Consider the following 25,434-nt stretch of genomic DNA (forward strand, 5'->3'; position numbering starts at 1 on the left):
GAACAGGACTGTAAAATAAGGTGCTACCGAAATATCACTAAGATTTGGGGATGAGTACTTTGTTTTCACTAGGGCCAGTATGCAGCCACCTAGCAACACAGTGGCAAACTATATATTTTTTTCAGTTAATAAACAAATATGCATCCAATTATTGCATTAATAATTTTCCTTATGACTGCACTGAAAGCAAAAACACTATATAAAGAAATATATTTTAAATGCACATTTATAAACGATCAATCTTAAAAGAAACAACTTATCTTTCTCTATTATATTTAAATATAATTATATAAAGAGGAAAATCTGCATTTTTTTGTGATATTAAAGGCACAAAGAGACAAAGACGTAGTTTGATGACGAAGTGATTGAGTGTGCAATCATGGGAGTCATCTTAAAACGCACCACATATTAAAGCATACTAAAGTCTTTAGCGTTTCCATGTTTTCTAAAAAACCAAAACAGGATATAGAGTGGTTATGAGAGGTCATTGGGAGGCGACACAATGACACTATGGACACGGCCCGTGTCACTAGTTAAAACGGATTTTTTCTCTAAATTTAAACATTCTTCGAAACATTTGGGATAATGTCAGCAAAATAAATAACACTGTTCTAGTGTTTTTTTGATATTTTAATAAAAAAATCTTATATTGTGCCTTTGACTTGTTAATGGAAACCATGGGATATTAAAGCTACTTTGTACAGACATTAACGATATGTTTTGTAGTTAGTAAAGCCCAGACACATGTGCTCACACAACACAGGAAAGAGCTGCGTCTGAACCTGTGTACCTTCACAATCCATTTCCTATTTAAAATATAACAGATCTCATACATTTAAATAAAGTAAGTGTGATGATGTCAAAAGAGGCTCATGGTTTTTTTAAATTGTACGGGGAGTTCTCAAATATCAACCAAACAAGGGGTCTCAAACATAATCGGTATCAAATCACGGTCTGGTTGTGTTAAAGACAGCAACACTCAAAGACCCCTTTCACATGCCTTAGACATCAGTAGAGGTAGAAGTGTCAGAAATGACCTACTGAGTAAGATTCACAGCTTACAATCATAATTAGGCTGAAATACAACCCCTGAGTAAACAGTAAGAGAGTTTCAACTGAAGATTAAACTGACCCTTCTATGTGGAAAGCCAACATCAAATCCAGTGACTGACTTCTTATATAATCTGCTTTGTTATAATCCGTTCATAGGCCAAATAATCCTTTTTAAAAACCCAGACAGACAAAATTACCCTAAAGACAGATTTTTATTTCTCAGGCACTATAAACCAGAGACATAACAGTAAAAGTAAAAACATTATCATTGTATAGATTCTTCAATAGATCGGATATTACATTTTATTTAGCATTTAAATAGGTGAATCTCGTGAAGAAATGTGTTTTCATAATTTTGAAAATGTATTTTGTATAAAGACACCATTAGAATTTTTGCATTGTGACATCATTTTCTTGAAATTCTCTCCAAAATTCTCATTAATGTGGAAACAATTTTCAAAATATATATGTAATGTAATACGGTTATGACACCCTTTTTTTGTTTAAAATCTTCTTAACTTAAAAATCATCATATATACATTACCGTTAAAAAGCAAAGACTTAAGACTTAAGTCATTTCTGATATAATGTAAAATAACTGATGCGCCAGGAAAGCCCTACTATGGACAAAGGCATCCAGCTACTGCTGTAGCTAAACTGAATAAAAAGCAGAAACGTTTTGACTGATAAACCGTTAAGACAATAAACACACGATTGCTACAATATATGGTTTATATGTATTTTTCCAAGTCCTCTCCAGGTAATAATGGTGCAGTGCTAATTGACATATCATTTATTACACTAGCCTTTAGAAAGTATAAAATATATTTTCTGCTTTATTCTGTCATAAAAATGGCAAAAAAGGTGTTTGTAGTATAGAAATCAATCATAAAAGGAAATATAGAAAAAATATTATAGAATAAAAATTGTTAATTGTCCAGCAACAATTTAAAGAGAGAGAGAAGAAAATTAAATAAATGACTACAAAAAAATCTGTCAATTAAACAAAAACTAAAACAATTATTATTATTATTGACATTTCTGTCCCCCTAACTTCTGAAATCCCCTGTAATCAGCTTAGTGAAACTTAAAGTAAATCTCCATCTGTCACCAATATTTACTGAGCTTTGATGACTGATGATCCGAAAAATTCTATTAAACTATTAAAAAGAACAGCTGAACATAAATTCACAAATAAAATATATATTGTTCACATTGTTACTGCCTTGATTTCTTATTTTGGAATAAATTTAAAATGCTTAAAAACACTACTTGAGATTCATACGTGGCTTTAATATATATATAAAAGTGTTTACATTGTTAATGTAAAAAATATTAACACATTTTTTTTCTTTTTCTGTGTAAGTAATGTTTCTTTAACTAAGAAAATGTAACTGGGACATGAATTTACATTTGATTGAAAACATTACTCACTTTGCCTCTTGATTTCAGAATACCATTGTACAACACTTATATATATATATATATATATATATATATATATATATATATATATATATATATATATGTGTGTGTAGACAGTTCCCTTAAGAATCACCGAAAATTTAACAGAAACTTACTTTCTTCTTCGGGAGGCTCACGTCCAGTTTCATGGAGGCACACTTGTTCAGAGTGTTGAGTCGACTGGAAGAGAGAAGACACGGTCACTGATGCATCCGTCACTCTCATCTCCACCACAAAGAAACCATACAGCCACAGAGAGAGAGAGAGTCAATCCACTGTAGATCCTTCACTCGTCTAACCTCTGTATGCTTCTCTACGTGCAGGTGTAGATTTCAAGAAACTCCCACTATCTGTGTGCCGACTGGCTGACGGAAAGAATGACGGGATGGCTTGGCAGTCATAGGTTCTAATCTCTTTCAAGACATGGCCATGAATGAATGAGACTCTGACGGGACCGCAGAAGGAAAAACACAAGGATAAAGAGAGCGCGAGAGAGGGCAATCCCCCTTCTCGTCCACCTCCCCTTTGATCTAACCCTACAGTGCCCTTCAACGTTCTCATCTGACTGATCTTCACCCCTAAAGAGGTTTTCTCCACCCTGTTTTACACACACACATCTTCTTTACTCTACAAGAGATCGAAGACCCCTCGCTTTATATCCATATCAGACACAAATAAGCTATTATTTCACCTATAAAATCAGACCTGTTGTTTTTGGCGTGTTAAAATTATCCGTCATGACATCAGCATGGTTAATCAGCTGTCTGCCAACACAATTTTTCAATCAAGATTCCCTAATTAAACATCCTGGGCCCAGATGCCCATATAAATATGCATACATATCATGTCTGTGCTGTGATAATGAAACACCATTATCATTCCAGAAGATACTGTCCTTAAGAAAAGTGTGTGTATTCTCTGACAGTAAAGCTGTCAGACCTCACTAACGCTGTCATTAGAGGCATTAGACAGGGAGACAACCCGCTGGAAACCCTCAACACCTCAAACCCCAGGCCTTGTTTTACACAAACACACACAAGCATCTGTTAGTAGCCTACACTATCAGCCCCAACACCCCTCCATGTCCCCCAGGCCTTTGAGAGGGACATCAGAGCGGACTCCACGGGGGCTGCACTAGGGATCAAAGTGACGGGAAGGGGACAGAGTTTATGGAGGACATGGGTCAGACAGCTACAGAGTTTTCTCGTACTTGTGCATGCAGGATGGGGGCAATAATAGGGTTTGGTCTGGTTGTGAACTGGTCTTAAAAAGAACTGCTGAAGTTTCTGAAACACATTTGCTCATAAAAGAAAGGAAGAAACTTTTTTTTAAAATGATTTTATAAATATAGATGTATATATTTTCAATTAAATCACATAATTAATAAAACATTTGAATAAAATAATTTTATAAAATAAAACAAAAAAAATAAAATAAACATTTGCTTATATAATGATTACTGGGATTTTATGTTTTTATGGATTTTATGAATATAGATAAATACTGCATAACAAACAAATAGTAGTATTAATGTTAAAAAAAAATACATTGAATGAATTGAAATACATTTATAATAATAATAATAATAATACAAGAAATAAAATAATATAATAAACACATAAAAATTGATAAACAGCCTCTCTCTCTCATTTGCTCACGTTTTGTTCTGTTTTGTATAAATAAGTAAATTAAATAAATAAAATTTTCTCTCCACGGTGACACAAAATTGACAGAGATGTGCCATTGTCAAAGCAAAGTTACTTTAGAGGCAGAGAGAGCTATTGCATCAGTGTCACATATATGCACCATAGGACCAGCAAATTAAATACAAAAGTAAATTGGAAAAAATTGATTTCATGTTGTCCTCAAAGTTTTCATATTGTTCAGCATTGTGCAATATAAATGGACAAAACAACATGGTCATTAGAGTACAAGTGATAGACAATAAAGCCTCTGATTTTCACAGCTGTCGTTTTAAGTAAAGACAGTGTATCAAGTTGAATCGAATCGAAAATAACTCTGAATCGAAAGAATCTCAAGATATTGAGAGAGAATCTTTATCTAGATATTTGGAATCTTACCGGCAAAGAGGCTCCACAAGGTCTTTGTCGAGAAAGTCATGGTCCCTCTTGACAGCAGATATTTCAATGGGAAACTGGGAATCTGCGGGCAGAGACAGAAAGCAGATCACTTCTCTGTCCCGTTCAAAAGGTGTAATGTAACCAAAATATTTAGAGTGAGTGATCACAAATGTTCACTCATGGATCAAGTGCATGTTATTTAAAGTTATTTTCATACAGAGACATATAAAGCAAATCAAAATCATAAATTAAAATGAAAGTGATAAATTAGCAAATAAAACTCTTCGAGTTCATCTGTCCAAACATCTGCAGAGGCTCACTAATTCTTATAAAGCGAACATAATCTCTGGCAGACGCTCCTTCACTGCTTACATTATACACAGCAGACCGGCTCTGAAACTCAACTCCCTCCATCTGACTCAAAAAAAGGCTAATAATTAGCAAAAAGGAGGAAAGACGGATAAAGATGTGCGCTAAGGTGTTTTCCCATTGGAATCTGGGAGTTTTTTTATTTATGTCATAATGACTAGGCCAAACGGATGATTTTCTCATGAGAGCCAAGCTCTGAATTTACACTGAATTAAATTTAGAATTGTTGACATTTTATCGCTCATTGACGTAAAGTATAATAAGAAGGAGTCAGGGGAATAGAGAGAGAGAGAGAGAAGCAGAGAGAATAGTATCCTCTCGACCCCCGAGCTGGCCTGGGAGGAAGACTGAGGCAAAGGCCTGTATTTTCCCGGCAGTGATAATGAAGACTTTTTCCCATGACCTCTTACTTCCATTTGGATAGAAACTCTAGCCTGAAAATAGCTCGCTGCCGCCCTAAAATGACCAGAAAAAATGAGATTTGTGCTGACAAATGGAGCACACAGCTGTGTAATTGCATTTTTTATTCCATATGTCTATAACGGAAAAACAAAAATAATTCAGCTTGTGATCACTGTTTGGCTTCTGTCTGTTCAGCTGAGGTGGGATGGGATAGTTATGATCTCAAACTCAAAGCAACAGTCAACTGTTCTCTTTGTCTCTCCTACTGCATTGCTGATTTTTTACTATCACTTAACCTCACAGCTGCAACCACACTGCAGACATTATTTAAGGCCACCGGATCAATGAGCAATGTGTATGTTTATAGATATGAATCTGATTCCTTACCCTCATAAAGTTGGGCATACTGTGGGAATCCCGCCGCCCTCAGCCAGTCACATGCCTCTTTTGCTTCGATTTCTGAAAACAATGACATGATTCATGATTCAACAGTTTATTCATCAATTTCGACCTAATCACACACGTTACACGTTAAATATTATAACTAGCTATTGGCCTCAATAAAGCAAAAACAGCAAATACATTTATACTGATTATTACTGTAATTATCAATAACGTGTATTACAAAGTAATTAATGCACATAAGACATTACAGTTGAGACAAGTGAAGAAAATTAAGAATGGTGGGGTTTTTAGATCTCTTTTTCTGTTTTGCCTGGATCCATTTACACCACATTTCATTGAGAAAGACCCACAAGAGATGAAATAAGAAAGTAAAAACAAAGCGTCTCTCAAAATAAGCCATCATAAAACTGGACGGGTCAGGAAATGACCTCACCACAATCCGACAATTATATCCTTTTCTTACAGGATTCTCCACATACTTGTGCTAAATTACATATTTTCTGAACAAAAACCACTTACAGTCTGCTGAAATCTCCCTCTGAACACAACACTGAACATATAACGCTTGATACATACAGTACTCTCAAACTAATGTGTATAGAAAAAATTCTAACTGTGGTTCTTCTAACACTTACTGGTCGTCTCATCACTTCTTCATGCAGAAGAAACATGTGTGTCCCTCAGATCTGAGCATCCTATTTGTTCTCCAGGGGTTTTAAAAGTTTAAAATCTAGTTCAGTGAGCATATAGTCCAGTTGTGTCCAAAGCAGCCTCAGATAGCTGGCAGCTCCTCCTCTGCCCTGTCCCGTTCTTCCCGCTCGCTCTTGTCTAGAACATCCTCCCTCTGGCTGATGCGATCATCCTCTCAGTCTCTCGGCCTGTGTTCATCCTATTCTCTTTCTTTGTTTCTTTTTTGAGCAAACCCCTTGACACCCTAACAACCACCCAGAATATTCTTGTGACTGCATTGCAACCCTTTAAAAAAACGCATAGGACACCTTAGCAATCTTATAGAAACAACCTGGCAACCACCCACTATATTCTAGGATCATAGAGAAACTGAGCAAACACTACTCACATTTTCTTAAAAATATGTATTTATAGATGTAGCGGAGAGAGACAGGAAATTATTGAAATAGGGAAAACAGAGTCCCCCAGGGCGGAGCAGATGACCACCACACCCATTGGTCGATGCCGGAGTCCAACAGGGCACCCAGTGACTTGACTTGATTCTGAAAGTTCAACGGTGACCCGCCTTGTCTCTGGAAGGTCCCCGGTGACTAGCCCTGACTCTTGCGGGTCATCGGTGACTAGCCCTGACTCTGGAGGGTCCACTGGAACCTGACTCAACTCTGGAGGGTCCACTGGAACCTGACTCGACTCTGGAGGGTCCACTGGAACCTGACTCAACTCTGGAGGGTCCACTGGAACCTGACTTGACTCTGGAAGGTCAACAGGAACTAGCCCTGACTCTGGATGTCCAACGGTAACTAACCCTGACTCTGGAAGGTCGACGGTGACTAACCCTGACTCAGGAGGGTCCATGAACACCTGACTCGACTCAAGAGGGTCAACCGGGAACTGACTCAACTCTGGAAAGTCAATGGGCACCTGACTTGACTTTGGACTGCTTGTAGAGCCTTGAGACGCCTCGGCTTTGGGCACCGCCTCTGGAACGGCCTTGGGAGCGGCCTCGGGCACCGCATCGGGAACGGCCTCGGCCTCCGGAACAGCATCGGGCACCGCCTCGGCCTCTGGAACAGCATCGGGCACCGCCCCGGCCTCCGGAACAGCATTGGTCACCGCCTTGGGGACGGCGGCGGCCTGCTCGGGAACGTCCTCCTGGACGGCAGCGGCCTGCTCTGGAACGTCCTCCGGGCTTTGAGGAATGGTAGACGCCTGTCTCCTCCTCCTCCGCCCTCAATGATGGCGAGTCGGTGGCACCTTGAAGGATGACTCAGGCGTTGAGTCAGCCATCTTGTCTGGCAACACAGGTGTAACACACAGGTGTGGGGTGAAGCTGACGTCCATCTTGCTTCGTGGTGCGGGGTTGGTGGCCATGCACCGCAGCGGCGCAGGGTTGGCGGACATCATGGGCAGTGTCGCTGACTTTCCCCTTCTGCCCTGGTGAGACGGCAGCTCTGGTCCCTCCCACGTGAGCCCCGAGTCGAAGGGGGGCCATGGTGGAGAACGATGCTGAGCTTCCTCTCTCCCACCTCCTCCTCGGCAACCTCCCATGGTCCTGCGAAATATGACCAGGCGGGTTCCCTCAAAGCGATCGCTTCTCTCCCGCTCGGTGGCTGGGGAAGAAGCGTTAACCGACATACCGCTGGATCTCTGCATGACGGAGTCCTTCTGTCACGTACGGTGATACAAGAATCACGGGAGAGATCCAAATGCAGGTAAAAAGGTTTATTGAGGAGCAATCCAAAAGAGTAAACAGTCCAGGCAGGGTCAAAACCAGAAAATCCAAAAACAAAAAACAAACAAAAACACACGGGAAGAGCAGACTCTGGAAAGTATCATACATACGACAAGGACTCCGTGACAAAGACTCAGACAGACCAGGTATATATACACAGAAGGATAATGGGGAAACTGGAGACAGGTGGGGAACAATCAATTAACTAAACAAGGAGGAAGGTGACCAAATAACGGAACAGGAAGTGATAAGATGACAGACACCGTGGGAACAGAGGACACCTAGTTGACACCCAGGGAACACAACCCAGACACTGTGGCAAATACAATATGTTGATGCCTAAATCCCTCTTTGGTGTTTTTTATTCTTTTTGTTTCCGATGTGACATTGTCAGTTTGGCCCATCCCTGGCAACAGGACAGAAATTCCTCACACTTTGGACAACGGCACAATCCCCAGTGATTAGCTCTCCCCTGAGGGGTATGAATTACTGATTTACAATAATACCACTGACAAACACCCAGTCCAAGTCCGAGAGACACGAATTCCCTTCACAGCACACTCATGTGTCATATAAATGTCAATTCCTCTGCTCCCCTGAAGTACACATCATGGAAAACAAGACTGTTCTTGCTCTATGAACAGGAAATACTATGTAAACGTGCTAAATATCAAAACGCTTAGCTCATAACTGTACTGTTTTCTGAATGAGCTGTTTTACAAATGACGTCACAACCTTGAGCACATTAACATATGAATGTCCACGTATAGTAACACAACAACTACTATTAAGTAACTTACAATATAGGTGTAGAAAAATTGCATCTTGACCATTTAAAGCATCTCTAATGAAAGTTACACATAAGATCCCTTGTATGTTACCTTACCACCAAAAAACAGGGGGTTCAAAACTAGTTCAACATGTTTAGCCATCAGAATCATACTCACACATGGAAGCAATTAGAGAAAGACACGATGGGGCTTTTTTACAGTGCAAACACTGCTATCAAGAAACAACACTCAGTGGGGGCAGCCAAGCATGCTGTGACGGGTAGGAAAAGTCCCCCCAATGTCACCACTGTGGATGTTTGTTCTGTTTTAATGGTTTGTTTGTTTATTTCAATGACAGAGTTAAATAAAGCTTTGGGCTTTTAAATCACACAAGGAGTCGATTATCAAATGACAGGTCCATGCAAGCGAATTTAAAGTGTAATTGTGTGTAATTACAGGAATTAGCATGCATATAATATTGACATTACATGAGATTCATGTGCATTTGTGATGGTCTTAAACATCTACTTGGAAAAACAAAGTGAATCATGATTATCCCATATTGCATATATTAATGTAAATTATATCAAGTCAACATGAAGTCAAAATGACCTTTTTGATACATGTCCCTTGTAATATTTAGAACAAACACTATTGAAAAATGGCATCTTAAATCAAAATATTATTTCTTGTGTCTCCAAAAAATATTTTTCATTTTCAGTTGACATCAAAAAATAGCAAGGATCTCAGACTGCCAGACCGACATCCCGGTTTATGATGGCTTTATCAGCTGACCTTTATAGATCACACTGCAAAAACAGCACTTTAATGCAGGTTTACTCAACACAATATCAGGAAGATCAAACCCTTCCTAACAGAACATGCAACACAGCTTCTCGTCCAGGCTCTCATCTCTCTGCACTGGCTTCCAGTCGAGGCTTGCATCAAGTTCAAATCATAGGTGCTTGCCTACAGAACAGCCATGGGCTCTGCACTCTCCTATACGTCTACATTCCCTCCAGAAGCCTGAGATTTCTGAAAGATCATGTGAAACTGAAGACTGGAATAATGACTGATAAAAATCCAGCTTTGCTATCACTAGAATAAATTACATTTTAAAATATATTAACATAGGGCTGGGAGATATATCTAACGATATGATCATGCACACCTAGTCAGTAAATCCGGTTCCGTGATTAGAGCTAAATCGCAATCACCTGCTTTCAAATGGAGTGCCATTTAATAGACAGAGCCGTAGATCACTGACAAGCTACACAATCTCACGTTTTGAATATACTGTAGTCTCTTAACATAAATTATTGGTAAACCCCCCAAAACATGACACTTTTATGTAAATATTTACCACTGGTTAGCCTCACCTTCTTGCTCACTTTCAATATTACCAAAAAACAAAAAAAAACAAAAAACGGCACTGTTCTCAGATCAGTAGTAACAAAGACTTCTAATGAAGTGGTCAAATGAAGCCCAACCACTGGGCTTGTTTTGCAAAACATTAAAGAGACTCTGGGACCTTCTAAAGCTCAGAGGGGATTCTGGGTAGGCCTGAGTCCAAGGCATGGGAATAAAAAACTGCTGTGAAGTCACGAGTTTAATTAACACATTCCACTAATAACTAATCTCCCCCACCAACAACCAAAGGAATAAACCAACACAAAAGGTCCCCAAAACAATAAACTTCAACACAACCTAAAGCAAAGCAGCATGCAGAACACGAGTCAGCCAAAGTCAGACACTCAACACAAACAACCTAAGAAAGCTGCTGATAAAAAATGTCACACAAACAAACACACAGCCATCCCCTCTGCATAGTGTTATGCTACTATGGCATCTAATCCCAGCAGTCAGGACACGCGGCCCCTCGTGACCCAGGCATTCCTGATCACTTCGACGTGACAACAGGCAGTGCGCCATGAGAGAGAGCAGCAGGCACGGATGCCACGCAGAGCCTGGATGCCACGGGGCGCGGGACACAGTCAAAGGCATTCTTGTTTTGATTGAGCAGGCAAGACCTCTGATTATATAACAGCACAGGTCCTGTGTCCTTAGACGTCACCTCAGCCCACAAAGCCATTCTTCTGTTTTTTCCTTCTTCCTCCACTTGCTCTTTTATTTCTGATTCAATTCCTGCTTCAAAGTTAAAGTCAAAAAGGGAGACTCAGAGGAAACAATGAGAACATTTCCTGTGCGTTTTCTTTTTAGAGTAACTGAGAAACTATGCTGCAAAACCACATGTTGTTTTCTTGTACTGAAAGTGAAAAGGTAGAAACTTGAAGCATAATGAATCTTAATTCTGTATTGAAAAAGTTATTAAAGAACCCCTTTTTGATAGGTTTATAATTTGGTTTTAGGAGTCCAAAACAACCTGGTTTACATACATGCAAGGTCAAAAAACACTTTCATTTTATTATGCACCCCTTTACACTTATGTTATTGAACTGGGCCCACATCTTGGTAGTAAAGACCCAAACAATAATGGTATATGCATTAACCAAGCACAGACATGGAGTACTGAGAAAACACTGCAGTTTGTAACTTTGTAAATCAACACGACTCCAAGTAATAAGAACAACAAATATTCTATATTAATCAACACATTTCTAGACAATAGTGGGCCACAGCTGATTAGCAGAACTATAACGTGAGTTAGCTGGAAACCTAAAGCTGCACTGAGTTTATAAACAACACACAAAACCACATATTTAACACAATCGACCGAACATTTATGCAACAATTATAAATCACACTTACAGTTTATGATTCGGAGGAGCAGACAATTCCAAACAAACTGGGCACTGACTTATCTTTCAAAGACAACCGGTTTTCGAATCCCACATTGAACTACAGCATTTGTGGAGGGGGGTCCAAGTTTTCACTGGACGTCCATGCAGAAGGTAGGTGGGCATTATGCAAATATGTTAACTTGTGACGTATTAATATGCATTCAAACAATCCGTCCAAAACAGCGCTAAATATAAACGAAACCAAGCTGATTAGTGATTACACTGGCATTGCATTTTCAGTCAATTATTCATTTCAGTTTGTTTAAAACACTTTAAAACACATGCTTGGTCATAATCAGTGATTGTTTCTGAAGAGCGTGAGCATTCACGTTGTTTTCACACATTCATTCACAATAATGTTTGATTTGTCATGTTTATGTTGCTGTGTTTAGTTATACCAAATGGATCCATGGTACCATTGTAGATTTATGCAGTCAGCAGGTGGTTGGTTTAGTTTTTTTTCACGTCTCCGTGTGGTACTGTTAAGTATCGCAACTTGGCTTCTCTAAAATGTAAAAAAGCTCTTTGCTGTTGCACTGTACACATACTAAAAAAATTCAGATTTTTATTTCATATGTGCTTATATGGGGTCTTTATATCATTTTTAAGTTTTAAGGTTTTCATGGTTTTAAGGTGTCCTTTTGGAGTTCCAATTGTCCTTTTTCGGAAAGACATCTAAATTTATGTAGAAAAAACTCCTAGAAAATACAGATTTTTGAGAATTAGCCTTCAATCTTTTGGTTTACTGCTGGATATTGCAAATAATTACAAAATAAACATTTGAATAAGATAAATGGTCCATGCTTAATTTTATGAAGTGTGCGATTAATCGTGATTTTTTCCCACTGGTCTGAAGGATGACATGATATGCTTGTAGTGTCTTGCCTTAACCTAAATGCTCAAACACACATATTAAGACCATACAGAGTATGCATAATCTCAATCTTTGTGATACTGTTCAGCTTTGTTCTGGTATCATGAATGGGAGTATTACGGCACATTCAAAGCTGTATCTGAATCATACATGTTTGACAGCCACCCCATTAGGCCATGTGTTAGCTGAGCAGTCATGCTGTGCTCTTAAGAGCTCTGAGATACTCATACCTCAACAGCACAGATATCAGTCCAGACTGCCTATGGAAAAACACTTATTTAATCTCACACTAACAAACATTTCATGGATTCATAGTAGAAATGTTCAATCATAGTCCACACCAGACAGAGTTAAATCAATAGCTCTAGTGCCATTTAATTTACAGTCAACCCAAATTACAACACATTTTATTTCAGTTATTTGATGAAGGCAATTCCTTAATTATGCATTCATGATATTAAAAAACACTCAATATTGAAAAAATGATTTAATAAAACTAAAGCTACTACTCTTTGTAAACTAATAATTGTGTCAATGAGCAGCTAGTTGTGTTTGCATATCTACAGTATGCTTTGGTGTCTATGAGTGTGTGTTTTGAACAGTGTGAACTCGACCCTTTAGACCACCAAGGCAGTAAAACTATGATATTTTTTGAGCTATGTAATGCACACTATCCCACAAGCATTTAGCCTCTGTCTATTCTTCATCTCGTCTATTTCTACCAAAACCACACACACACATACACCTATCCCATGGGTTTTCTCCAGACAGTTCCTGTATTGCTCATCCGAGCATGCATATTTAATACACACACACACGCACACACACAAACACACACAAAAAATAATTATGGACCAGTGCCATTTTCCCACACATGCTAAAGTTATTTAGCATCCATCCACTGGGATCATAAGGAAGTTTCTTGTTTAACTAAACATGACCCTGAAATTCCTTCAGTATGGTCCATGTCCTCCATTCTCAAACTTAGTCATAAGAAAGAAAAACCACAAAGGAAGCCCTTAAACATCTTACTTTTTTCTCCTAAGCAGCAATGAGTTCAGATGGTGAGCAAATGGATACTTTTGCTTAAGTATCAGATTTTGCTCTCGGGATAAAACCCAAGTGATTTTAGGTGAAACATCAGAGACAAAGTCAATGCATAAAGCATAAAACATGATTTCTTCTTCTTCTTCTTCAAAAAAGACATGAACAGTAAAGCAGAGTAAAACAACAACAACTATGCAAAAGAAAAATGTTTATCTTAGTTTATTATGACTGGCTGTTAGAAGAAAAATATATATATTTTTTTACTTGACTTAGCTTTTTAAAATGACCAAATTACATGCTTTAAAAGTTCAAAAATGTGCCAATTTTGCTTCAAAATAATTTGAAGATACAGATTCTGGTACCTCTAGGCATCGGTAGACAGCTGTGGTTATAGGTAAGATCTTAAACCATAGTGGAGTTTCCCCATCAAACATTCAGCATGATTTATCCGTCTTTTAGAAGAGCCCGTTCCAGAGCGCTCCTCTGCCACCGACTTCAGCTGTATGTTTCTCTTTCTCTACACTTCAGCTTCTGACTGTAACGCTTACTGTATGTGCCAGTCCCTCTTCCGCCCTCCCCTCCCGTCCTCTGAACAGCTGGAGTATGTACAGTCTTCAGCCCCCCCGTCCCCCTCCTCATCCGTGAGCATGTGAGAAAATGAAAATGTGCTGCTACCTTCAGGGCACCATCTATCATATGCACACACACCCGCAGCTGGAGATGCAACCTGTCAGAACGCCTGTTCCCACACATTGACAAGATTTGGTAGAGTGCTAGAACAAATCTCCCTCTCTCTCCCTCCCTCTATAATACTTATTATAGTGTAAAAATCAAATCATAATGTAATACATTTCTGAAACTATCCAATAATATAACATGGCTCAACAACATGTATCATGTTGACTATAAAACAGGAGTTTCCAATATTTAAAAATGATATACAAGACATTGAAAAATTTTAATAATTCATTTTGACTTAAGTACTGTACAAATGACAATATAAATTTAGTCAGCGTGAAATAATAATGTACTTAATTTATGATCTGTTGCTACTTGTTTCATCACAACTTTATTTAAAAAAATGTTTGTATCTTTACAATACCAAACTTAATACGTCTCACACATTATAAATGAACATAAAAATATACAGCTGCCTTTATATTTTAGGGATTCTTTCACAAGGGTATGATCATATTTGAGGATCAAAAGGTTTGAAAAAAACTGCTTTTAAGAACTGTTATAGTCTGTTATTGTCTTTTTCTCAGTTTCTTGTGCAGTCGAGCGGTGAAACGATAGGAGGAGAAATAACAAGAATGGTTCACAAAAGAAAAACAAGAGAGAGAGGGAGAGAGACAGAGAGAGAGAGAGAGATCAGAGGGTCAAGTGTGGGCTAAGTGGCTCTGGGCACACTCCCCAGAGTCCTCACACATTCCCTTCTGGGAACACGACGAGGCTACACGTGTGAGGCTGTGTGTATCTGTGTGTGTGTGATGGGAAGAAAAACAGCAGTGGCAGACAGAGGAATGCAGGAATCATATGGCATGTGATAATCAGCAGTAAGAACTGAAAGAATAACAATCTATTAAACAGCAGGCTACTTTTTATTGGACAACTGCTAAAATTTCAGTTGATAGATATTATGCATTTGTAAAAAAATTGTGAGGGATGCAAAATCTGTTAAAATTATGTTACTATGGAGATGCCATGCTGTAATTATTATATGTGACCCTGGATCACAAACCCAGTCTCTGGGGTATATTTTTAGCCAAATAAACATTGTATGGGTCAAAATTATTGATTTTTCTTTTATGCCAAAAATCATTAGGATATTTAGTAAAGATCATGTTCCATGAAGATATCTTGTAAATTTCCTACTGTAAGAATATCAAAATAAACATGGCTAAGAATTAATTTGGACAACTTTAAAGATGATTTTGTCATTATTTAGATTTTTTTGCACCCTCATATTCCAGATTTGCAAATAGTTGTATCTCAGCCAAAAATTGTCTGATATGTCTGGGCTGGGGCGGGCCAAATAATAATAATAAAAAAAAAAAAAACTCATGTATCACTATTACACACTGTACCTTTAAGCACCAGAGGGCAACCAAAAGCAAGAGAGAACAATGTGACAGCCCACTGTAACTATCTCAAACAAGAATTAAACTGAATGGCTTAGTAACACATGTCGTATTACAATATCGTACAAATATCATTAATGCAAGTGTTAATTAAGAAACACACACTTGTCTAGGTCAAAAATTGTACACATACTCTCAGTAAAAACGCTACAAATGCTGTCACTGGGGCAGTACCCTTTCAAATATGTACTTTTTAGAGGTAAATAAGGTACAAAGGTGTACATTTGGAAAAAATGCAGTGAGAGGGTAGAACCACAATAGTGTTTGATTATGTCTCGGTTCTTCAATTACACAATTTACTGAATCTGCAGAAGTGCTGTATTTATTTTCCCATCTTTCTAGAGCTTGTGAAGCATGCACTGCATTGACATCCCTTACATACTGTTTTCTACACACTATCCTGCTATAAACTCAATCCAAACCACTTGTCACAGTTTTCATTCTGACTTTGCTTTATAAAATACACACTTTAAGAAATGTATGATTCAAGTTTTAAAATCGCCTTTGTGAAAAAAAAAAAAGTGAAAGTGACGTGACATTCAGCCAAGTATAGTGACCCAGTCTCAGAATTTGTGCTCTGCATTTAACCCATCCGAAGTGCACACACACAGAGCAGTGAACACACACACACACACACACTGTGAACACACACCCGGAGCAGTGGGCAGCCATTTATGCTGCGGCGACCGGGGAGCAGTTGGGGTTCGATGCCTTGCTCAAGGCCACCTAAGTCGTGGTATTGAAAGTGGAGAGAGAACTGTACATGCACTCCCCCCACCCACAATTCCTGCCGGCCCAGGACTCGAACTCACAACCTTGCGATTGGGAGTCCAACTCTCTAACCATTAGGCCACGACTTCCCCCAATTTATATGGTAAATGTTATATCTTATATGATAATGTTGTACAGTCCGATGATGTCATAATAGCATGGGTACATTTCTCTGAAACCCATTCTTCTGACAGTCTTCTCCTTCTCCATCCTATTACAATATGCTGCCTTCCAAATTATTGCAATACCTTCAGGAAATTCCATTCAAATTTAGATCAAACTACCACAACTCTCTCGACCATTGTATGCTATTCCAAAAAAATAACGCAGATAGCTCCCGCCTTTATTGTGCCATTGTTTTGATGAATATGGACAGGAGATGACTGTTGGCTGAACTGAATCACTGGCCGACTGAAGCCCAACCCTACCACTCTGACTGCTGTTGAGCAACCACACACATGCCACAGCAGCTCATGATATGACAAACGTACATATTCAGCATCCAGGAATCCGCCCTGAAACAAGAGTTAGATAAGGGAATTGATCATGACCCACATTAAACACACACACACACACATATATATAATTCATTTTCAATATTTGCTAGTATTTTTTACTGTCAACAAATGAGGCAAATATCTATTGTGGAATAATAACTGTAAATAATAAAATAATTTAAACAAATAATAAAAGTGCTCCGGTAGCTCAAGTGGTAAAGCTTTGCTAAACAAGCGCAATGTTGGTGGTTTGATTTCCCCGGGAACACGATAGGTAAAAACTGATAGCCTGAATGTACTGTAAGTTGCTTTGGATAAAAGCGTCTGCTAAATGCATAAATTAAATTAATTAATTAATTTAATTAATTAATAGATGTAAAATTTCATTATGTATTTAGCAGATTTCCTATGTGCAGTCAGGAATCTGGTATGCTGTACGTGGGTGAAGACTGCTTTTAAGTGAAAAGTATTTTTCTTTCTGATAAAAAAATAATATGAAAGTAAAGACTTGTACATAACTGTCACAGCAGCAAACCACAAATTAAATGATGAATTAAAAACGAACGACTCTTTTGAGCTGGTTCTTTTAATGAATACTTCAAAAATATTCGAATCAGTCTGAAACACTTCTCTGTATATTTTATCGCATAAGTAAAGATAACAAATGTAGCATTCTAACTAAATTATACCCAAATCAAATCAAATTGATAGCTGGTGAATAAGAATAGAGAGTCAATTAGTAACCGGAAACATATCAGATTCAAATCAAATAGACAGCACTTGAATTGAAATCAGTTCAAATAGAGAGCTTGTGAAGTGAAATCAAATCAAATTGAAAGCTTGTCAAGTGGAATAATATCAAGGGCTTGTGATTCAAATTCAAATGAATTTAAATCGAGAGCTTGTAAATATGATTCAAATCAAATAGAGAGCTTGTTAATGAGAATTGAAATGATCCTCTCCCTGACGAAAGACCCCTTCAAAAACATATTTGTGATGCACTGAAGAAAATGCAAGACACAATTAAGTTGACTCAAATTAAGATGCTCATATTTCAGTCTTATTATGGCACTGCCTTCAGTCCACATTTAGCTCAAACCATTTCAGAGTGGCAGACCTGCTTTATTAAAGTGCTGCTGATGACAGGCACAAGGCCCAGTTTTTGATGGAATGGGGTATTCTTGGACTCAGACTTGGTACAGCTGCTAACACTTAGTCTGCAGTCAGGTAGAAGAAGAACGGGCTAAGATTTAGGACAAAGTCAGAGAGAATCTACCTCCTAAGAATTTAAATTCCAGCATTTTTGGGTCTCACCATTTAAGAAATTAAATGAATGTCAAATTAATGCAAAAACTCCCAGTAGCCTCAGTGCAGTGGGGTCAAACTATCTTAAGTGTGGGATATCATTTTTAAATAAATAATCTTGTTTCCACAGATAGAGGTGAATATACTGTATCCTTCAGCATGATTTGCGTCCACATGCCATAGTCATGACTGGACAAGTGTAATGTGTGTAATTTCAAAAGAGATCTCCAGCCGTCCAGACCTCCACGAGCCGAATGACAGAATAACCAGCATGCAGTCCAAACATTCCTGCTGCCTTGAAACAGAGAGAGAAAGTGCATGTGTGCATGAGCAGATTCCAACCAAAGCTGCCACACACTGCATTTCTATTGACCTCTAAAGCATGTCACTGTAAAAGCAAAGCTAAATATCAGTAGTATTACTTCAAACATATTTAACAAATCATGTTTGTACTTTTATATATATACTTCTTCAGACAAACCAAAACAAACCTAGCTAAACCTCCAAGAACGCAAAACAGTGGGGTTAACCCAATAAATGGAGAGAAAAGGGATACTTTCTGATACAGATTTTTCTCCTAAAAAAATTAATAATCATAAATCTCAAAGAGAACTCAAACAGTGCTCAGATTTGAAGTGAAGTGACATACAGCCAAGTATGGTGACCCATACTCAGTCAGAATTCATGCAATGCATTTAACCCATCCAAAGTGCACACACACAGCAGTGAACACACACACACTCGAAGCAGTGGGCAGCCATTTATGCTGCAGTGCCCGGGGAACAGTTGGGGGTTCGGTGCCTTGCTCAAGGGCACCTCAGACGTGGTAATGCCGGCCTGAGACTCAAACCCACAACCTTAGGGTTAGGAGTCATACTCTCTAACCACTAGGCCACGACTTCCCCAGATTTGGTAACATACGAAAGTTTGCAATAAAAAATGTCACAGATTTCAACATGAACTCACATTTTAATCATATTTATCCAAATGTAAACTATCTGAGCTGTGTTCTTCAATTCAGTTTATGACTTTATATTCTGTTCTTCTAATTGTATTGCTCCTAATGAATTTTAAGAGAAACATCTTTTTACAAATTTGCAATGCACTGCCGATATATACAGTATATATAATAACGTAGAGGCTAAGAAATGTGAGTCCAAACTGTTACCCAAAGCACTTATCATACCTTGGGATATCTTCTTCAGCAGCTGTTGCCTAGCAATGATCCGGGCTAGACGTAGTCCAGAGCGAGTGTGGTGGCTGTCCAGTCTGAGGTATATATCTTGAGTCACTGGAGTCATGCTTCCCAAACACTCGCTATCCATGGACTCATCTGAGAGGTCGGTCAGCATTGTGTCCATCTTATCAACTGTCCACAGGTACAGAGGCACTAAAAAGCACTTCCTCGAACTTACAGTATCACTCCCTTAACTTTCACACACAGAGTCAAACATGTACTGAAATACACTATAAAGCGTTCTACTTTCGTCATATACTCACTGAACACTGACAAACACACAGAGCCAAACACACCTATGCATGAAGTCAGATCTGATCGGAGAGCACACTTTCATCTGCAACACCCACTTAATGGTCGTGTGACTGCGAGAAGAGCCAATAGGGTTGAGAAGATAGAAAGCACTGTGCAGGCAACTGAACATCAGCCAAAAACCTGCTTCCGAGTGATTTTAGAGTGTGTTTCTCAAGTACAGTCTGGGTATGTATGTAAGTGGATGTATCAGCCAAAAAAATTAATAAAAAAATAAAAGAATGGTGCACCTGGGGAAAAAACACCATCCAACATACCATATGCTATTAAAAAAATCGTAAAAGTGAATTGCAGTGGGAAGGAGAGATATTTTACAGCTGGCAGAAATAACAGCAATATCCTCAGAGATCTCAATGACATCTGCTAAATATTTCAAATAAAAATTGACAGATTGTGGGAGTAAGCTTGATAACTGTTCTCAAAACTAAGGTTGAAGTCAAGAACCCAAGATTTTTTGGCCACTGGGACGGCTCACATTTGGTTGGTCTTGGGTGATTGGCCATGATATAACTTGGTATTGGAATGAAAAGAAAATTAGGGGTCTTAGCCATCTTTAAGGACCTCTGTAAATTGCTGAGGGCTCAAAAAAGTCATTGTTCTTGTGAACTCCACACTAAGAAGAAAAAGCATCACGTGGAGCTTGGAGAACGAAACCATCCAGACCTGGCCAAACACTTCTACTGAACTGTGAAAACTCAAAGAAAAAAACTTGCACTTTTATTTTGTATGCTAGCAATGTGTAGGTTTTCCCTCCTTTAATATTTGAACCATGCATGGACAAGTGTAGAAAGACCTGACAACGACTGCCATCTGCTGGTCAAAAAAAGACAGATAATTCTCTCAGTTCAGCTGAGGACTTCAGGCTGCATAAACCAAAACAGAATCCAGTCCAGCCAATACACCCACATATGGGCTGTGCCAAAATTACCTAAACATGAACTTGATCCATGACAACAAACACGTTTCATTGGGGGCATTCACTGATGAGCTAAATCCAGCCCAGGTCAACTAGAGGTGAGTTGTTCATGGTCTAAATCGGGGAGACACCGCTTAAAGTAATCCCACATGTTTTGTCTGTAACGAGAGTCGACAAGTTCAGTATCTATAAAATCCACACAGCTATAAAACACTGTGATTTTAATATATACATCTTTATATGCCATGTTTACCTAAAGGATAAAAGTTCTGAGTGCAGGAGCAGAAATAAATCCCTGGGTTAAAAAGAGAAGAATGAGGTTAGTGGGCTGAAGAAAAGAGAGGAGTGTCTGTACAGAACTCAATGAGCCCAGATTGCTTTTAAATGAACTTTTCCTGTCATTTCCTCACTTAAAGCCACAAAGGAGTAAGCAGAGCCCTGCCATTCATGTTATAATGGACTCAATTCTAGAATTACATTATTCCCAGTGGCATCCATAGAAAGATTGTCAAGCTAAATATAGGTCAGTAAAATACTTTAAATATACTATTTGCATGCCCCCTCAGAGTTTTGAACAAAGTAAATGCGTTTTTTTTTTATGTACCTATAAATGCTGCATGACTATTATAAATAAAGAAAAAGTTGCATCTTTCATAGATAATTAGCTTTTAACTTGCAAAGAGTTAAACTATCTCAATATATCTATCCTCAGGATACTCAAAACTCAGATGACTTCTTTAATGTCAAAAGCTGCTCTTTTTTTAATACAACAAAACTGCATGGTTGCTGGATATCAAGTTCCGTTTTAATTTAGCTTGTTTTTCAGACATATTTTGCTATATTTTCAGTATTTTAACCTGTTACCCAACCTCCTGAACAAACTGTTATTATATTATACCCTGTTTAACTTGAAGCTCAGGTAAAAAGAACTATCTTAAAGACTGATGAAAGACTCTGGAGGGCAATAGCATAGGTGTAAAACGAGACAGAATTCGTTTTTGAGCGTGTATGAAAACTATACTTTACTGCTACTATATATACAAATGTTAAAATTGTTAAGAAGTATATTTTACTACCAACATATTCAACTATAGGCTACTATCAAGATAAGAGAACAAACAGGAAATTCCTGAAATACACTGAAAAAAACATAATACGCCACAACATACTACTTTTGAGAGTGTGAAGAGTATTTGAAATAGGTGAAAAACGTGACATGGTTCGAGTGTCCTGCTTAGTTTTGCTGTGGAGGAATGCAGCGCATTTAATCGAGTTGAGAGGCAGCAGACATCAGCTAATGACATTACAGCGCAACTGCGGCTTCACGCGCACAACAGACCCGGCGGAGCGCAATGTCAAAGTTGATTTTAATTATTTATAGACAGCACAAGCATTCATCACATGGCAGTTTATTAAAATCCATTTCAGTCACAGGGACAAAAAATGACCATGACCTAAAAAATATATCTTCCTTAGGCTCGCATGGTAGTAGGTAGGTTTATCATTAAATAGACGATACATTGTCTTTTTATATATATAAGTTATATAGCCTACATAAAAGTTCATTCGTGTCCTGTCACTGACCTGCCAGTCGCTTCTCTCGTATGTTTCTCCATAGTAAATCCCAGGCTTTCGAGGTGGAGTCGCGCAGCTGCTCGCTGATTGACCGCCGAAGCTGCAGTTTGCTGGACTTTCGGCTCGTTGTCATCGTGAACGGTGACACATATCAGCACCGCGCACGGGTTTCCTCTGAGAGTACCGTTATCCGCCGCTCGCTCGGTCGGTCAGACTCGCTCTGGTGCCGCAGCTGTCGTCACTCCACCTCATACGCGGCGCTACGTCACTTTGCAGCAGGAGAACAGCGAAACGTGTTTATATTTCGCTCCGAAACTAGGCTGGATCGGACGCAGAATCCATTCGGAAGGGTCTCATGCTCCCTGAGGTTTTCCCGCGTCTCTAATCAGCGCAATATGACAGCGAGAACAGCTGTGTGGACTCCCAGCACTAATGCAATGCAGAGCCGCATAGTACCCTCGCCTCACTACAGCAAACGCTCTCTCTCTCTCTCTCTCTCTTTCTCTCTCTTTCTCCTCCCGTTATCTCTGATCCAATTCGATAGAGGAAATTCTAACATCGGGATTTCGTAAAAATTGGGTACATGACAAATAACATGATTTTTAACACACATACATACACGCACACAGGGTAGTTAATTTCTGACCTATTTTTTTCAAATAACTTGGCTACAGATAGAGAGAGAGAGAAAGAGAGAGAGAGCGAGAGAAAGAGCAATAGAAATAAGAAAATTTAACATTTCCTCTATTAACGGCCAGGAAACATATGCTGACCTTTAGTGAGGAATGTTGTCACAGTGGAAACAGGGTCAGTAAATGGCTTATTATAGACTTTTTTTGGACACGCAAAAATCAAACAGTTACAACTGACAGTGGCAACTTTGCCCTGACCTAATACTTGTGAAAAAAATTGTAAAAAAACAAAAACAAAAATTATCTTTTGCACAAGGCTGCATTTATTTAATCAAAATAACAGTAAAATATTGTGAACAAATCTAAACATGTAAAATATATTTTTTTATTGTAATATATCCTAAAATATAATTTATTCCTGTGTCAAGGCTGAATTTTCAGCAGCCAATACTCTAGTTTTCAGTGTCACATTATCTTCTGATTTGTTGTTCTAGAAACTTTTCTTATTATAATAAATGTTGAAAACAGCTGTGCTGAATATTTTTGTGTAAACAGTGATACGTTGTTTTCAGGATTCTTTGATGAACAGAAAGATTTGAAATGAAAATAGAAATAGAATTAGAAATTGAAATATAAACTTTAAATAGTGACTTGCAAAAGAGTCTTGCACCTGAAATCCTGAAATATACATTCTCCTTCACACACACACACACACACACACACACACACACACACACACACACACAGTCTGTGGGTGTCAGGCATTACATTGGCTCAGCTCCCTCTCAAAGTTTTGCGTTGGAGATTTATGTCAGTAGGTTACAGGGGTGACATGACTGGTGTGAGGTGTGAATAGAAAGGGAAAGCCATGAACACAGGGTTAAAGCAGTCAGTCCGATCCACACTTCCATCCTACAGTAGGTGGGTCGCAGTTAAACCGGATACAGTGCTGCTGTAACAGAGCCTGAACCTCCTCAACACACAAACTGAGAGGAAAAGATTGTTACTGCAACTCAAACCTCAAAATAAAACGCTGGAGTAACTCTACCCGGTAAACAGTGGCGCTGGAGCAAGTCTGGTGTTGAAAGGGTCTCAAACTTCATCTAGAACTTTTAACATTTCTATATACATCTTAGTGAGGTGATTTATGTTTTACACACTTTAGAAGGACGGGGCCATGAAGAAAATAAATAAAAGCTGTATTGATCATAAACAAGAAGGGTAATTTGACCTCAACATGTGACCAACGATATTATAAACAAAGAAAACAATGTCACAATTTATAGTTAAATATTAAAGAAAATAAAATTTTGATGTACAGAAAATTGAAATAAAAAACAAAACAAAAAGAACAAAAAACTATGTACCTCTATATGGCCTGCAAAAATTAAACAGCAAAGTTGTATGAATGTGTAAGCTATGCATGGTCCCAGACGTTACTCCATGTTAGCGTGGTTATCATACAGCTAACTGCTCATCTGTGTGTAAGAGTGAATTCATATTGAGTCACCGGGGCCCTCACGAGACCCTTATAAATATTAATTTCAGAGAGCATTAGAGGGAGTCACTGGTCTTTGGCATCTTGTTCTATTTTCTTAAAAACATCCCGATAGCAAGAACGTAGCGCAAAATGTTCTAGAAATATTTCATTCAAATCAACCCCCAAATGCCTTACGGAGAGCAGCGAATCACAACAGCAGACCTGTTTTTGTGAGCAAACATGCCATTGAGAGCAGGCATTTAATGGGATAGAATTAGGACAGACAAACGTTCACAGAATCAATAGGAATCAGGGACTTAAGAATGGCACAACTCAGTTTTTATACCCTTATCTGGATAAGACTAAGGCCTTTTCCCTCCTTTTTTCTTTCAGAATACTCATACTTTACACATTTGAACTTTTGAACACATAATATAACTTTAATGTTGAAGCCAATTTGTTTTAAAGATTGACATAACAACAAATCACAGTTGAAACAAAAAAATGTAAAATGAAAGAAATGCACCCCATTATAAGGGTCACAAATTTTAGGGAGCAAAAGGTCAGTTTTCCATTGACAATAGTGTAGTGGTTAATAGAGCACAGTTCACAGAGAGCACACTTTTAAACCAAGTATCTTTCTATTGGTCAGCAAGGCGAATCCATGTGACCAACCGAAACAAAATCTGCATGACCTAATCTTTTGCCCTCCACGAAATTGTGGATTTCCTATTGAATTCCTATTGACTGGATTTGGCCCACGAAAATAGTATCTTTGTGCATGTGTGTGTATTTCAGTTTGGGTAAATAATTACAGGGTTGTGGTCATTCAGTGACAACGGAGGAATTCAGGGCGACAAGGTCAGATGGACATAGTCAC

General features: G+C 38.4%; 1 protein-coding gene across 4 annotated transcripts in view; it reads right to left on the reverse strand.

Annotated features, from left to right (window-relative positions):
- The window catches only part of LOC128021061 (stAR-related lipid transfer protein 13), a 47,523-nt gene that overhangs the window by 8,386 nt on the left and 13,703 nt on the right, over positions 1–25,434 (reverse strand). Inside the window, exons 1-4 of one of the 4 annotated variants that reach the window (XM_052607955.1) lie at positions 22,452–22,928; positions 5,757–5,828; positions 4,599–4,680; positions 2,634–2,697 (exon numbers count right to left, since the gene is read on the reverse strand). In XM_052607955.1, coding sequence (XP_052463915.1) covers positions 2,634–2,697; positions 4,599–4,680; positions 5,757–5,828; positions 22,452–22,575 — 342 coding nt within the window. In that variant the 5' untranslated portion in view covers positions 22,576–22,928. Of the gene's footprint in view, positions 1–2,633; positions 2,698–4,598; positions 4,681–5,756; positions 5,829–6,409; positions 7,132–14,050; positions 14,217–22,451; positions 22,929–25,434 lie in introns of those variants that run through there. The other 3 variants (XM_052607957.1, XM_052607958.1, XM_052607956.1) reach the window with 3 other exon arrangements.

Source organism: Carassius gibelio, chromosome A10 (genome assembly GCF_023724105.1).
Source record: "Carassius gibelio isolate Cgi1373 ecotype wild population from Czech Republic chromosome A10, carGib1.2-hapl.c, whole genome shotgun sequence".
In the NCBI taxonomy this organism is placed as follows: domain Eukaryota; kingdom Metazoa; phylum Chordata; class Actinopteri; order Cypriniformes; family Cyprinidae; genus Carassius; species Carassius gibelio.